Here is a 16,506-nt window from a genome sequence, read left to right on the forward strand (position 1 = left end):
CTAAAACATGGTGCTTTTCTCTTCCGGGTCCTAACAATCTCGCTGGCACCAAGGTGCAGCCTATCAGAAATCATTACCCACCCCCGGCCAATCAACTATCACCCCGTGTACTAACCACCCTCTCCCAGAACCTGGCTCTCTATAAATGTATGCTTCTCCCCCGAATAAAGCGGAACTTCTCCAGTGAACTGTCAGCTCGGGTCCTGTCGTCCTTTCACAGCCAAAGCCAAATTCAAAATACTAGGAGTAGAGTCAGAAAAGTGCCAAATCCAAAAGGATACATAGGCAAGTGTCTTCAATGAGTTAAAATTCCACAAAGCCAAATTCAAAATACTAGGAGTAGAATCAGAAAAGTGCCAAATCCAAAAGGATACATAGGCAAGTGTCTTCAATGAGTTAAAATTCCATGGGTGACATGATGGTTATTGAAGTGAATTGGGCTGTCACATAACTAACACTTTGAGGTTGGCATCCAGAATGACACCACTTGTCATCTATAAAGTGTCTATTGGTACTGTTATCACAGACAGAAACCATCCTGGAGAGATAAGAGATTAATCTACCAGGAAAATTATATTAAGTGCTTTGAGAACATTCAAAACACGTCTTGCATGAAATGCAATTATAATTTGGAAAAATTATATTCTTGAGATTTTGAATCATTAAAAATTCGGGGTGAAACCAGGAAGAACAGAGTTCAAATCCTGGCTTCACTTCTTAGTAAGAATATGACCTTTGTTAAAATTAAAAAGATAATTTTTAAAAAATAAACCTCTTTGAGCCTCAGTTTCTTCATCTGTAAGATGGGCACCAGAAAAACTACCTTGTAGGGAAATGAAGATTAGACAAAAGGGGATAAAGTTTCTGGGTCAGTGACTGAATTATAGCAGTCACAATAAAACACTTCACGGGATATATATTTAAGCAATACAAAATGGAAATTTAATTCATATCCTTCCCTGAACTAACATTCATTCTTTCAAAAAAATATATACATGTACCAGACATGCATCTGAATATATAAAAACCAAAAATCCTTTCCTTTCTAAAGTTTACATGTCAGAGGGAGGAAACAAAAAATAAATGTGTTCAACAAGTTAAGTTTCATAGTACGTTTAGAAGCTAATACTTGTTATAGAAAAAAAGTAAAACAAAATACCGTAGGATAAGCAAGTGATAATGTCAGGGTGTTGCAACTGTAAATAGGGTGGGGAGCAGGTTGATCTCTTTAAGAATGAGACATACAAGCAAAAATACTACTAAACACAAATAAACGAGATAACCAAGTACCAATTTGGATTTCTGCAAATAAATAATAGATGATATATAGATGATGTTTTGTTGTTGACATTACTCAAAGGCTTGAAAAAGCTAAATTTGCTATAAGAATCTTAACTTTAAGAGTTCTTACAACTATATTCCATTCTCCATGCTATTCTTAACTTGTCTTTTGCCGATCAGAGAACAGTGTTCATTTAAAGCACCACCATTTCTTTTGACCTTGTAGCCGCAGCACTCCTTATGGCCAGGTTCACTGTCAGTCTTCAGACAGGCTTCTTTCTCAAAGCACTCCCCATCTTCCTTATTGTTTCCTTATGCTCCACAGCACTTATTTTACTTATTTGTTTATCTGTCTCCCCATTAGAACAAAAACTCTATGAGATAAGGGATATTTATCTGTTTTTTCCCCCCACTGCAGTATCCCCATGGCCTAGCACTGCCTCACAGAAAAAATACTTGGTACATGGTTGAATACATGAAACCAGTCATTGAGAATAATTTTTAAAAAGAAACCACAGTTTGCAAAATGGTAAGGATACTTTCATAATTAATAAGGCCTTGGAATTCAGAGATTTAAGATTTGCAGTTTCAACTATTTAAGAAAAACTCTAAAGGCATGTGATATGCAATAATTTGTAATGTTGCAGAGGCTGGTGAGTGAGAGCAAATCACTTAGCAAGTGTGTGTATCCTACCAAGCTGCTCAGTCATTCATTTAACATGTGGCTCTGTCATTCTCTACTGGTGACTGAACACATCTGTATAGAGCAAGTTATTTGCTAGAGTGGTGTGAAAACTGAAGATTCAAGGTCTCAGGATGTAGCCCTCTTGCATATAAAGAGATTTCGATATAATAAAATGATGAGTCCTAATCTAATCATACAGAGGCAGCCTGGTGGAGTGGTCAGAGTACAAAAAGGGGACAGAAGATCTGTGCAGACTTTTCTTAGGCTGAGTGACTGACCTGGATAGATCACTGCATGCTTCAGTTTTCTCATAAATAAAATGGTGCAACAGTAATATCAATAAATAGCAGTATCTATATCTCACCAAATTATTGTAGGATCAAATGAGGTGTTATATATTTGCTTTATAAATTAAAAAAGAATTTTGGAAAGGTATATTACTTCTCAAAATAAAAACTATGGTTAATATTTAGAAAAATTCTAGGTTTATGTAATACCTGGAGTTCATATTCATATTCATATTTAAGTGTGTAATTCTGGATGAATCATTGTTTCTGAGTCTAGTTAGCTCTATCACCATGACTAAAAAATTGTACATTATTTAAAAACTATAATATATATATATTTACATATGTGTATGTACACACTCATATAATTTCTTGGATGTCAACATTCTCAAAACAAAAACCAAAAACAATAAAATGATGCAAAATCAAATGTATATCTGGCACAAGGACAGACATATAGAACAATAAAATAGAATTGAGAGCACAGAAATAAACCTATATATCTATTGTCAACTTATTTTTGACAAAGGTGACAAGGCCATCCCAATGGGGAAAAGAATATTCTTTTCAATAAATGAAGTTAGGACAACTGGACAGCCACACGAAAGAAAAGAATGAAGTTTTCAATCTTCACCTCACACTATTTACAAAACTTAACTCAAAATGTATCTAAGACCTAAAAGTAAAAACTAAAACTATAAAAACTCTTCTTAGAAGACAACAGAGGAGGAAAACCTTCAAAACCCTGAATTTCCAAGGGATTCTTAGATATGAAACCAAAAGCACAAGCAACAAAATAAATCAGACTTCAACAAAATTAAAAATCGTTTGTGCTTCAAAGGACACCACCAAAAAAATTAGAAAACAACCCACAGGAGAAAATATTTTCAAATCATATATTTGATAAGGAACTTGTATTTAGAACATATAATGGAATCTCACAAATCAAAAACAAAAAGACAAATGACCCAATTAATAAATGGGCAAAGGAATTAAATAGATGTTTCTCCAAGGAAGATGTACAAATGGCCAATAAGCACATGAAAAGATACTTAACATCATTAGCCAACAGGGAAATGAAAATCAAAACCACAATGAGATATCACTTCATACCCACTGGGATGGCTACAATAAAGAAAGTCAGATAATAAATACTGATAAGGATGTGGGAAAATTGGAAACCTCAAATATGGTGAGTAGTAATGGAAAATGGTGCAGCCACTTTGGAAAACAATCTGGCAGTTCTTCAAATGATTAAATATGGAGTTACCATATGACCCAGCAATACTATTCCTAAGAATATAACCAAGAGAATTTAGAACATATGATCCCACAAAAACTTGTACACAATGTTTATAGCAGTATTATTCATAATAGCCAAAAGGTGGAAATAATCCAAATGTCTATCATTTGATGAATGGATAAACAAAATGTGGTATATCCATACAATGAAGTATTATTCAGCCATGAAAAAGAATAAAGTATTGAATGAATGCTATGACATGAATAAATCTTAAAAACATTATTTTACATGAAAGAAGCAAGTCATAAAAGATAACATTATGATGCCATTCATATGAAATGTCCAGAATAGGGAAATCTAGAGATAGAAGGTAGATTAGTGGTTGCCTAGGGCTGAGGGTGGGGTGGGAGTCAAGAAGATGACAGCTAAAGGATATGGGGTTTTTTTTGTTTGTTTGTTTGTTTTCCTTTTTGTCTTTTTTACTGACCGGTAACGGGATCGCAACCCTCAGTGTCACGCCTGTACCAGGGACTGGCAACGGGATAGCAACCCTTTGTGTCGCACCCGCACCATGCTCAGCCAGTGAGCGGGAACCGGTCTCCACATGGGATCCGAACCCTCGGCGGGAGCGCCACCGCACTCCCAAGCGGCGCACTCTCCAGTGCGCCACCACCGGACTGGGGACCGGCAACGGGATTGCAACCCTCGGTGTCGCTCCCGTGCCTCGCTCAGCCAGTGAGCGGGAACCGGTCTGTATGTGGGATCCGAACCCTCGGGCGGGAGCACCGCTGCGCTTCCCAAGCGGCGCACTTATCCAGTGCGCCACCGGGCCGGCCCCCAGAGCAATGTTTTTAAATGCATAAAATATACAGGACTTCAAAAGAACCTAATTGTTTTGAAATAAAATAATCAAAATATTTTATATTGTGATATGATAATAAAATGTACATATTTATTAAGATCAAGCAGCTGGTCTAATAACTCATACAATTTTAAAGTAGCAATGACTGTAAGTGATATTTTAAGGCATCTATAATTACTGTAATGCAATATGAAAATGTCTGCAATTTCTATTGGTTGCAAAGTGAAGGTACAGCTACTATAGTCGTTTGTTGCTTTTTATTCATTGGAATTTTAATCTTCAGGCAGCTTTTAATGAAAATGTGATTTTATTTTTTCACCCAAATCCATCGACCCCTCAATTCTATTCCTAAAATCCTGAGGGGTCTGAACATACCAGCATAATAATCCCTGCTCTAGGATCAGTCTCAGGGTAAACTCAAGGGGGAAGGAGATCAAAATTAACTATACTTCCATGATCACAGCAGCAAAAGGGGAAAAACAGAAAAGAAACAAACAAAAGAAAAAACTATTTTTTGAATTATTTTAACTATAGTCAATCCTTTCACTCTATAATTAGAGAATAGGCCTAAAAATGCAAGTATTTGTGAGTTTTAGTGTATCAGGATGAATATGTTTCAATAACAGGACAAAGAGTTACTTTCTATTATTGATGAGAAGTTCAAAAGCAGGAAAGCATAGAAGCCTCCAAATCAGTGCAATGATCTGTTGCAAGGGGGAAGACAGGGTGTTGGGATGAATAAACTGGAAATAAAGATAAAATTTAGAAATATAGATTTATGTAGCCCTGTTTATCTTTCTCTCTTCCCTTCAAAAGTAAAAGCTATATTTCAAAGTTCCTTCTGTTCTCTTCAAGGTCTCTACAGGCAGCTTACCAAGAATTATGGTTAGCAATTTCTTCTTATCCTGGTGTCATCTCTAAATTTGGCAACAAAATTGGAAAATACTTCATACCAAATGCCCTCTTTGGAGATTCACAAAGCATGTCAGCATTGGAAATGTTCTAGAATCCTACAATAGAGAAATATGCTTAACTTCATTTAATTTGGTACCTCTCAATCTTATCTGATCAGAATTTTTTTTTCCATTTAATACATATGTATATCATGGCAATTTTAAGACTTTACTGCAATTATTGACCACACAATCTTTCCTTCTATTAGGACATAAATTCCTCTTGCTCAGGGAAAGTGTGTTGTTCATCTTTTCACTGCCAGTAACTAAGAATACCAGGAACTTCGAAGGTTTGTAAATGTTTGGTTGGTTAGTGGCTGGTGGATTGGCTGGTGGGTTGGTTGTCTGAGTGAATGAATAAATCAGAGAGATGAAAAGAAATGCTCTGGGCCAAGTTTACTTACTACTACTGCAATATGTAAGGAAACTAGAAGTCTTTTGAAGTGAGGTTAACAGTGGTAAAAGATAACTTCTCAGTGAAAGCCTACATACATAGTTATATTAAAACTAAAATAATAGTGAAGAAAAGGTACATTTCTATTCTGATCATTTCTGCAACTCTGAGACTAGAGAGATTGGTATTAATGATTCAACCAGCATTTCATTTGCATTCTGTGCAGTATTAAGTGTGACATCTCAGTAAATGTTACAATTCCTTGCAGTAAATTATGTGAATAGGAAGGCTAAAAGGCCCAAACTGGGAACAATCCCAAATAGTTTCTAAATGTAACCTTTAATGGCTTGGATCACATTTATAGGAGATAATAAAGTAATAAAAACATATTCACAGACTTACAGGTTTGGAAAAAAATATATTAGTTGCATTTCAATCCTGTAAGGTTTGAAAGAATGTGTTTTGATAATCCATCTGTTTTTGGATTCTAATCAACTAATTCCACCCACTTCTGAATCTCCAAAGCAGAACTAACAAGAAAGCAACATCTGCTGGTTACACCAGGGTGAAATATAGCATTTTTGTTTTTACAAAACTTCAGTTCAAAAAATCCTATAAATTTAAAATTAACATTGAAGAAGCTGAATTGCATTGAAGAAGCATTATTGCCAAGCCACGACTTTAAGAACAAAACAAAACAGACATACTCAAGAACTTTTTCATCGAAGATCAAAGGGATCCAAATTTACTAAAAGCTGATAGGTGCCTAAGTAACCTATTTTAAACTCAGGATTGAATGAATTTTTGCTATTTCTATCTCCTGCTTTTGAGAGTAAAAGCGATTTATATGTACCTAATATTTAAACCAATAGCTCAAGAAGAACATTTAAATAATGAATAAAGTAAAACAGGCTTTGCTGTTTTAATCAGTTTCTGTATCTATTCCAAAATATGTCATTTCTATCAAGAATTTATCTGTAGTAGATAAGCTACTTATCTACTCATGCCCACATCCAAATTATCAGCAGGTTCTGCCAGCTCTCCTTCCAAAATATATTTTGAAACCTTCCACTGTCACCCATCCAAGCCCAGGGTCTACAATCTCTCTTCAGAATTACTTTACTCTCCCCCTACCAATTTTCCACATAGTAGTAACAGTGCTCTTAAAATACAAATTTGATCACATCAATCCCCTATTTAAACTTTTCCATGGAGCTGAGAAAATATTCACAAACTATGCATCCGACAAGGGATTAATATTCAGAATATACAAGGAAGTCAGACAACTTAACAGTGAAAAAACAAATAACCAGATTAAAAAATGGGAAAAGGAGCTGAATAGGCATTTCTCAAAGGAAGACATACAAATGGCCAACAGACGTGAAAAAATGCTCAACATCACTAAGCATCAGGAAAATGCAAACCAAAACCATATTGATATATCATCTCATGCCAGTTAAACTGACCATTATCAAGAAAAACAGAGAATAATGGGGCCGGCCCGTGGCTCACTCGGGAGAGTGTGGTGCTGATAACACCAAGGCCATGGGTTCGGATCCCATATAGGGATGGCCGGTTAGCTCACTGGGTGAGCTTGGTGCTGACAACACCAAGTCAATGGTTAAGATCCCCTTACCGGTCATCTTTAAAAAAATAAATAAATAAAAAGAAAAACAGAGAATAATAAATGCTGACAAGGATGCAGAGAAAGAAGAACCCTCTTATACTGTGGATGGGACTGTAAATTAATGCAGTTGTTATGGAAAACACTATGGAGGTTCCACAAACAATTACAGATAGAAGTGCCATACAATCCAGCAATTTTGCTGCTGGGTGTATATGCAAAGGAATGGAAATCATCATGTCAAAGGGATACCTGCACTCCCACGTTTACTGCAGCTATATATACAATAGCTAAGAGTTGGAATCAACCTAAATGTCCATCAACAGATGAGTGGATAAGGAAAATGTGCTTTATATATATGTGCACGTGTGTGTGTAACAATGGAATACTACTCTGCCATAAAACATATACAATGAAATACTACTCTGCCATAAAAAGGAATGAAATTCTGGCATTTGCAGCAACACCAATGAACTTAGAGAAAATTACGTTAAGTGAAATAAGGTTGGCACATAAAGAAAAATGCTGCATGTCCTCACTCAAAAGTGGGAGCTGAAAAAAAAAAAAGGAAGGAAGGAAGGAAGGAAGGAAGGTAGGAAGGAAGAAAGAAAAGAAAGAAATGAGTACAATAATTTGCTCAACTTTCAAAAGGAGAGAATGGAACTGAGGCCACCAGAAGTGGGAAAGGGAGAATGGGGAGTTAGGGAGAAATTGGTAAATTTTCCACTTGTTTACATTGTATAGGTAAAATTAAGGAAAAAATTAATACAATTTTTTTTTTAAATAAACTTTTCCATGGAGCTCCTATTGTACTTGGAGTAAATACAAACTAGTTAATGTGGCTTTTGTACTCTGGTCTAAACAGTCTCTTCAGGTGCATTGTAGGCTACTTACCTCTTTGCACTCTAAGCTAGAACCAAACTGGACTTCTTTGAATTCCTAGAATACGCTATGTTCTCCCCAGATTTAGGGCTTCTACACATGGATGGTTTCTATACTTCAGATTTTGGAATAAATGAGAGTCTTTCAAGAATCCCTCCACCTCAATTAAGTGAGAGCCTCCAGTTATAAGCTTTTGCACAATTATCAGACTCCTTTAAAACACTAAACATAGCTGTAATATATACATATTTATGTAACCATTTGTTTAGTGACCATATTCCTAACTAGACTATAAATTTTCCATGTGGGCAGAGCCAATGACTATCATGCCACTTCTGAATACTCCACACCCACAACGTAGTCAATAAATTTAGTTGAATGAAACAAAGTAAATCCCAGTCCAACAAAGATGGAGGTAGAAGGCCAAAAATCCCTTAAAGTAAAATTTATTTTTAGTTTACCGTTAAGTCTATACCATAGAGAATCTCTGGGAGTTTTATTCACAAAGGAGACTTTACTATATTCTCCACTAAACTAGAAGATATGCCTGTATATGTAAAAGTATCATTGATGTCGTTTGAATTATTGTTCGTTGCTTAGTACTGAAGCCTCCACTCCAGAAATGTATGGGCCAGCCTACAGAGTATCCCAATGCTTGGTTCCTATGTGGGGTGACAGTAAACACCAATGTGACAAAATAATTCTATATCATAAACTTCAGTGCCCCCTGGGGATTCAAAAATTGGTGCTCATCTAAAGAAAACTGTATTCTAAATTTGTTGTTCAGATATTCCTTCTGTGGTAGTTTCATATGCCTAGAAAATATCATTTTTAATGTCTATGTATATTTATATTCCATCAGAATAAAAGAGTATACTGTAAGTGTCATGGGCCAAAACAAGAACAGTATGTTACTGTAAAATGACAGACTTTCCCAGTTACGATATAATCACAAATAAAATGGATGAAAAAGAAAGAGGGTGAGGTAGGAGGTTCTTTGATCAGAGGGCCACACGATACCCCTAGAGAATCACACACTGAACAGTCACCATTGGTTAACCTGGCCCAATCACTGTCCCTTACATTTTTGCTTCTTTCCCCTTGCCTCATGGGGCTTGCCCTTTTCCTGCAAGCCAGGCTAAGGCTTCTAGGTCTACTCCAGCTCACAGGACTATCTCTTATTCCTACCTCGGACTACTAAATCCCTCATCTAGATTATAAATTCTTTGATATCCAAGAATGTTTTCCATTTTCTTTTATTAATTCCACAGTTTGTCATAGCATAATGTATTGCTTGGAAGATTGCATGAGAGGATATAATTACCATATTTCATGGACTATATTATGCAGAAATGTTTAAGATAAATCTAGATATATAAGAAAATCTTTTGTAAAAAAATTAACCATAAGCACTATTCATCGTTTATCTATTAAAAATGTTATTTAAATGATTTTATAGGATAACAAAATTTTGTTCCTATAAATAGACTATATCATATCTAGGAGGCTGAGATGATACAAAGTTCCTTTTGTCTTTAATCCAATTATTTAATGTTTTCTTGGGCTTTGACCTTCTATCTGTAATATAAGTAATTGTGATATACGTAACATGAGGCAAACACTGTCATTGTTCTAGCTGCTTTTGGATCAACTTATCGCTAATTCACTCAGAAAAAGATGATGCAATCTCTAGTTTTAAAACTTTAAAGAGAAGGAATACTTCTCGGTTTACACGTTTTAAGTCCTGGTAATAATGTGATAGTGTCTCATGAACATGTAATAAGACAGTATATTGTAATGGTTCAAGGTATGAACTTGGGAGCAATGACGTCAAGGTCAGAATCCAAATTCTGATACTTAACAACTAGAACAAACACAAAAAGAAATATTTTCATTTTAAGTTAACTTTTTTGAAAAACCCACACATTACAGAAAAAGGATATGTAAAATTCCAAACTTCTGACTTATATATTTGAATTACATCTTCTGCCTTTTCAGGAAAATACTGTGTTGATCCAGTAATATATTATTTAAATGAAGTTTTGTTTTAGTTCTCAGAGAAAAATGTTATAAAATACTGTTTTGTTGAGTAGTTTAACATCAGCTGCTTTTCTACTACTCTCCTATTAGGTCACATCATTTCATCTTTTTATAATCATAAAGAGCATTATTGTTTTTGACAAGTTTTGGGGTTGAGTGTTATTTAACACCAGAAAATGGTAACTATGTGAGGCAATGGATGTGTTAACTAACTTCACCGTGGTAAACATTTCATAATATATACATACATCAATGCACACCTTAAATTTCTATCATTATATTTGTCAATCACACCTCAATAAAGTTAAAAGAAATGATAAAGTACCTGAGAGAAATATATGTGAAGGAATAAAAACTTAAGCAATATTATACTTTATCGTTTGTTCTGACAACAAGCCCAAGTGTAGCACTCCAATAATCTCCCAAATTCCTTGTCATTTCTTTTTCTTTTTTTCTTTTTAGTTTTTTGGCACTTAACAACTTAATATTTATTGAATAAATGATACAATGGCAACATTCACACACTATGATACACACATATACATCTTAGAGCCAAAATATATATACCAGAAAAAGTGGAAACAAGCCCTGCTAAGAATGACCCAAGCAGCATGTGAGTGAAGTCAGAAAAGCAGACCAAAGAAGGAAATGGAATGAAAGGAACCCAACTCAGTCAGGGGTGGGGACAGGGCATTAAGTCACCCTTTGCAACCAGACATATCTTTTCAAAACACAAATCTAATCCTAGAAGCCCAGCACTCTTTAACAGCCTGCACAGTGTCTGGTATGTGGACCCTACCTGCCCATCTGGCCCTAGCTCCAGCCCCTGAGCCCTAGCCACACTGGTCTTCTCTTTTTCCCTCACCCCATCTCACTCTCTCCTGCCACAGAGGCTTTGCATATGCTGGTTCTTGCATATGCTAGAACACTCTTCTCTCCTCTATTCTCTAAGTTTACCTTTCGCTTTCAGCTCCAGGTCACTTCCTTACTATGTTAAATCCTCATGGATGTCATTTTCTTGCCCCTACCACTAGACTGAAAGCCCTATGAGGGCAAACATGTCTGCTTTTGCTTCCCATTGACTCCCAGGACTTGAACCTAGTAGTCCACAGGGCCTACTATATACTTGGCACATAGTAGGTGCTCAATAAATATCTGCTGTGTAAACAAAGTCCATAAAAGAACACTAGAGGGAGAGCTCAGTCTTTTTGTTTTTATTAATTCTAGTTAAAGGATAACTTATAAAGCAAATGAAGACTATTCTCAATACACCAGACACAATGATCTTTTTAAAGTCAAATCATGTCACAAGTGTGTTTAAACTCTTCAATGATTTATGGCCACTCTTAGAGTAAAAGCTAAAATCATAATAAGGGCCTGTGAGATCTGCCCTGTCCCTGATCTCACTGACCTTATCTCCCACTGTGCTCATTAGGTATTGTGCCTGGATTATCTCAAGCAAGCTTCTCTCTCAGGGCCTTTGCATTGGTTATTCCCTCTGCCTAGGATGCTCTTCACTCAGAAACTGGCATGACTGGCTCTTTCATTCCATCAGTTCTTTTCTTAAATATCACCTTCTTAGTGAGACCTTCTCTGATGACTCCAATTTAAAATTGAATCCTGTGAACACCCCTTTAACTCCAGTCTATTTCCTTGCTTCATTTTTCATCATATGAAATACTTACCATGCATTCGTTTTTTTAAAAAAAATACGTTTATTATTTGTCTCCGGCTAGAATGTAAGCTTAGTGCTCTGTGAGATTCACTCTCTCTGTCTACCTCTCTCTCTGTCTCTCATTTGTTTTGTTCACTGGTGTATCCTCAGTGCCTAGAATATTGGCACATAGTAGGCACTCAAATATTTATAAATGTATGAATGATTGAAGGGTAATTAGGAAGTCCCCTCAGTCAGCTTCTCTCTCCTTAATCAGCTTCCTGGAGCCTACATCTCCAAAATTAGAATTGTTTTTAAGACAAAAATAATGCATTCAGCTTAAAAAGAAAATAAGGAAAAGGAAAACCCCTAGGGAGTGATAATATATTAATTATGAGTAGTAATTTACATCTCAGTGTGACTGAATTTACCAGACGTGATTAGAGGCTTTGTTCTGTTAAGTAGAGGAAGCCTAGGACTGAGATCCTGGGACTGTGGAAAGGAGAGTGTATTAGTCCATTCCTGTTGCTTATAATCAAATATTTGAAACTGGGTGATTTATAAAGAAAACAAAATTTATTGCTTACAGTTTCTGAGGCTGGGAAATCCAAAGTCATCTGGTGATGGCAACAGTGACCCAGGGGTCTCACATTGGAAGATGGTGGAAGCAGAGAAAGCCGAGAGAGAAAAACCTCCTCATTCACTCTCCTTTTAAAGCCCTCTAATCAACGCCATGACCACCATTTTTAATCCATTGACTATGGCACAGTCCTACAACCCAATCACCTTTTCTAGGCCACACCTTTCAATTACCATAATAGGATTTCCTATTAACAGACACAGTGGGGGCCAAGTCACCCTCTTTTTTTTTTTTTAAAAGATGACTAGTAAGGGGATCTTAACCCTTGACTTGGTGTTGTCAGCACCACGCTCACCCAGTGAGCTAACCGGCCATCCCTATATAGGGATCCAAACCCATGGCCTTTGGTGTTATCAGCACCACACTCTCCCAAGTGAGCCACGGGCCAGCCCCAAGTCACCCTCTTAATAGTCACAGTGGCGGACAAGTTTCTAATACATAAAACTTGGGGAACACAATTCAAGCTTCAGTGAGTTTTGGGGGGACATTATTCAATCCACTACAGGGAGGAAGGAGACAAGGAATACAGTCTACTTTTTTCACATTTCTCAGTGGGACTGGCCCTAACATCACAGACAATGACATTTTATTTATTTACTTTTAAGATTTAAGGATTCCACATTTTGTTTTATTTTGAAACAATCATAAATTTATAGAAAATAGATAACAGAGAATGTTTTTGTTATGAACCATTTAAAAATATGTTGCTCACCTGATGCTCTGTTGTCTCCAAACATTTTAGTGTATATTTACCACAAATAAATACAGTCTGCTATATAACCACATTACAATCTTCATACTTAGATCCCAGTGAGGTTTCACCAATTATCCCAATAATGTCCTTTATGGCCAAAGTATTCTGATTCAGAATCACATGTTGCATTTAATTTGAATGTAGGTGGAAACAGTTTAACTGTACTTCTGAACTTTTATAACTTATGTCTCTTTGGTATTTTTTGGTGTAGAACAGTTCTTCAGCCTTTCTTTGACTTTATGACCTTGACAGTTCTAAAGATTAGAGCCATGGATATGTCTAATATTTCCGCATAATTGAATTCAGTTATAAATATTTGGCAGGAATATCACAGAAATGATATTGTGTTCATTTCCTCCTATCATGTGGCTCATGATTTGATTTTTCCCCGACCTATGATGTTCATTTTGATTATTATATTTTATAATATTTTTTTAATGTCTGCCAGTCTTCTCCACTTTAATGTTAACTTTTTTCCTTTTATAATTAATAAGTATTATGTGGGGAGGCACTTTGAAACTATATATATCCTATTTTAATCAAAATTTTACTTATTAATTTATATTTGTATAAAGCCATGGTTTCCTATTTTAGTGAGTAGACTATAATCTGTTGCTATTGTTTTTTACTTTGATGTTCAGATTGGTTCTAATTTAACTAGTGGGAGCCCCTTCAAGCTGGCTTCTTCCTGTAACTTGTTCTGGTCATCTTTATTATGCCCCAGCCATAGGACCTAGCACTGAGCCTTACATATGCTATTCGCTCAGTAAATATTCATTGAATACCTAGAAAGAAGGGTAATAAGCAAATTTTTCTTTCCAGATTCTTCCTTCCATTATTACTCATCTGCTCACTCCCCAACTCCTCCACAGTGACCTCAGCTTTTATAATTCACTTCTCTGTACTTCAGCTTCAGCTATAATAAAGAACTGGCTGTGGCCCAAAAGTGATGTCATTTTATGCATCAATATTTTAATTATATCATTTTCCACTTTCATTACTAAGTTCTACCCATTCCTCACAATTCAGCTTAGCTGTCATGCTCTCCAAGAAGTCTCCCCTGACCCTCGTCACCCATCCCCAGGCTGAGCTAAGTGCTATAAATATGGGCTCCAATAGTACCTTCAAATATCTAATAATGAAATTGCCACAGTACATGGAAATTGGCCACTTTAGTTGTTTACTTGTAGGCTGTAAGCTCTTTGAGGCTTCTATCTTTATATTTACAAACACTTGCACAGGTTTAATAAATGTTTATTTGGTAAGTGGGAGAATGAAAGAATAAACAAACTTATCATATTCCTTTTTTGTTCTAGTTTTTATCTCTTTAATTTACCTGTTTGTCCGGTCAGCTGATCACCCATATATATATATTTAATTTCCTCACCTAATTTTAGGCAGAAACAATTTTTATTATCTTAAAAAACAAATGAACAAAAACCTCTTGGCCATCAAACAGAAATCAGAAATGAAAAATGTCAAAAATGGCAAAAACTGAGTTCTGCTTACTCATCTAGCCAAAAATTATCACTTTCTAATTTCTTATGATTGATATTCAATAAACAACTTTCTGCCAAGGCCCTCTACAACAGAGTCACATTGTAAACATCACTTTTTCACAAACACATGTATTATTTATATCTATTCTTTTTTCTCCCTGAGAAGATACAAAGGAGGTCCTGCTGACTTTCTCTATCAGGTCTGCTCCTTTCTATTTTTACAGACTCTGTCTTTAATCACTTTCAATTTAGTTTGCTCAAGTCGCATCAAAGGAGTAATTCAGTATACTCAAAATTAAGCAAACAAGAAATTCCTATTTCTTTCTAAAGGGATTCAAATTATACACAATCTACAATTTGTAGCCTGGCTTTTAAGGCTATTCATCTCACACTCACCTCTACCAGCACTCTCCATCTTATTTCCTCTATCTAAGAAAACACATTTCCTTGTACTTTCAGATATGCATTTAGCATTGAAGCCAAGGAAATATACTTTCAGTATACTATAGAAAATTTGCAAATTTCTTCATTGTTGTCTTTGTACATGTGTTAGAGCTTTGCAATTTTCTTTGTGCCATGATTCATCTTTCGAATCCCTGTTTACTTCTCTCACCTCTAACAAAATTTTCTTAATTATCTCCAGGTCATATTAATTGCTCCTGTATCATACAATCTTTCAACATTTGGATTTTACGTGAAGTAAGAATATTTTAATCTTTATTTATATGTTGCTCTAAAAAGTGTTCTAAAAGATCTTCACATGTGCACTCTTAGATCACTGAAAACAGATGTACTATTCTACCCTACCAGGTTTAATCTAGCCGCACTTTCATATAAGATGATGTCTTAATAGGTGCTGTTGACTTATTTTCTTACATCTAAGGGTACTTGATAAATGCTCTGAATTAAATTAAATTGAATTGGCTGCTCATCTTCAATAAACTATTTACAAGTAGTAATGAAATAAAGGAAACAGTAAATTTAAATTAGAGTTAGTGTTTAAAGCTAATAATATTTCCAGTAATCCTACCCAGCTTCTAACATTTGCATGAAGCTTTATTATATATATGCTAATGTTTCTTCTACTTTTCATCTCTCCCCCCAACCCACTCCCAATACCACCAAACATCCATAGGAAGAAAACCCAAAACAAATTGAAAGGTATACTATAGAATATCAAAAGTTTCACATTAGTCCCAGTGCTCATTTTTATTTATGTATCTGGTATGATGGCATCATATTAATATTCTTTACATTTGCAGCTTTATTTATGGCCTCCCTATAACAAAGGATAATACCTTAATTTATATCATAAAGTTTAGAAAATTTACTTATCTAGACAATTTAGCAATAAGAAACAATAAAAGAAAATGCCATAGTAAATGCTTCTTCCCATTCTATATAGGTTAATGAAAAATTCTTTTTCTTGGAATATTACATAAAAATTAATTATGTAAAAAATGTTATTTTGAATAAAAATTTTTGTATATTATATTCACTTTTATGTTATTTCTTTTAAAGAACAAACCAGAAATATCGAACCTGCTAAAATATTTAGTTAATGGATAAGACAAACTAGATTAAAATTTTAAACAATAACTTACAGGATCAGCAGGTCCACAGAATTCTCGAAATGTCTTTGTAAGATCATTCTGTTGAATCTCGAGTGCTACGCAGGGGCCAGAATACATTTCTGTCACCATCTCCT

At 35.3% G+C, this 16,506-nt stretch overlaps 1 protein-coding gene across 2 annotated transcripts in view; it reads right to left on the reverse strand.

The window, feature by feature from the left end:
- The window catches only part of NME7 (NME/NM23 family member 7), a 70,506-nt gene extending 54,000 nt beyond the window's left edge, over positions 1–16,506 (reverse strand). For both annotated transcript variants that reach the window (XM_008580740.1, XM_008580741.1), the window contains exon 1: positions 16,403–16,506. In XM_008580740.1, the coding sequence (XP_008578962.1) occupies positions 16,403–16,501 (99 nt within the window). In that variant the 5' untranslated portion in view covers positions 16,502–16,506. The remainder of the gene's footprint in view (positions 1–16,402) is intronic.

This window comes from Galeopterus variegatus, unplaced genomic scaffold (genome assembly GCF_000696425.1).
Source record: "Galeopterus variegatus unplaced genomic scaffold, G_variegatus-3.0.2 Scaffold2151, whole genome shotgun sequence".
In the NCBI taxonomy this organism is placed as follows: domain Eukaryota; kingdom Metazoa; phylum Chordata; class Mammalia; order Dermoptera; family Cynocephalidae; genus Galeopterus; species Galeopterus variegatus.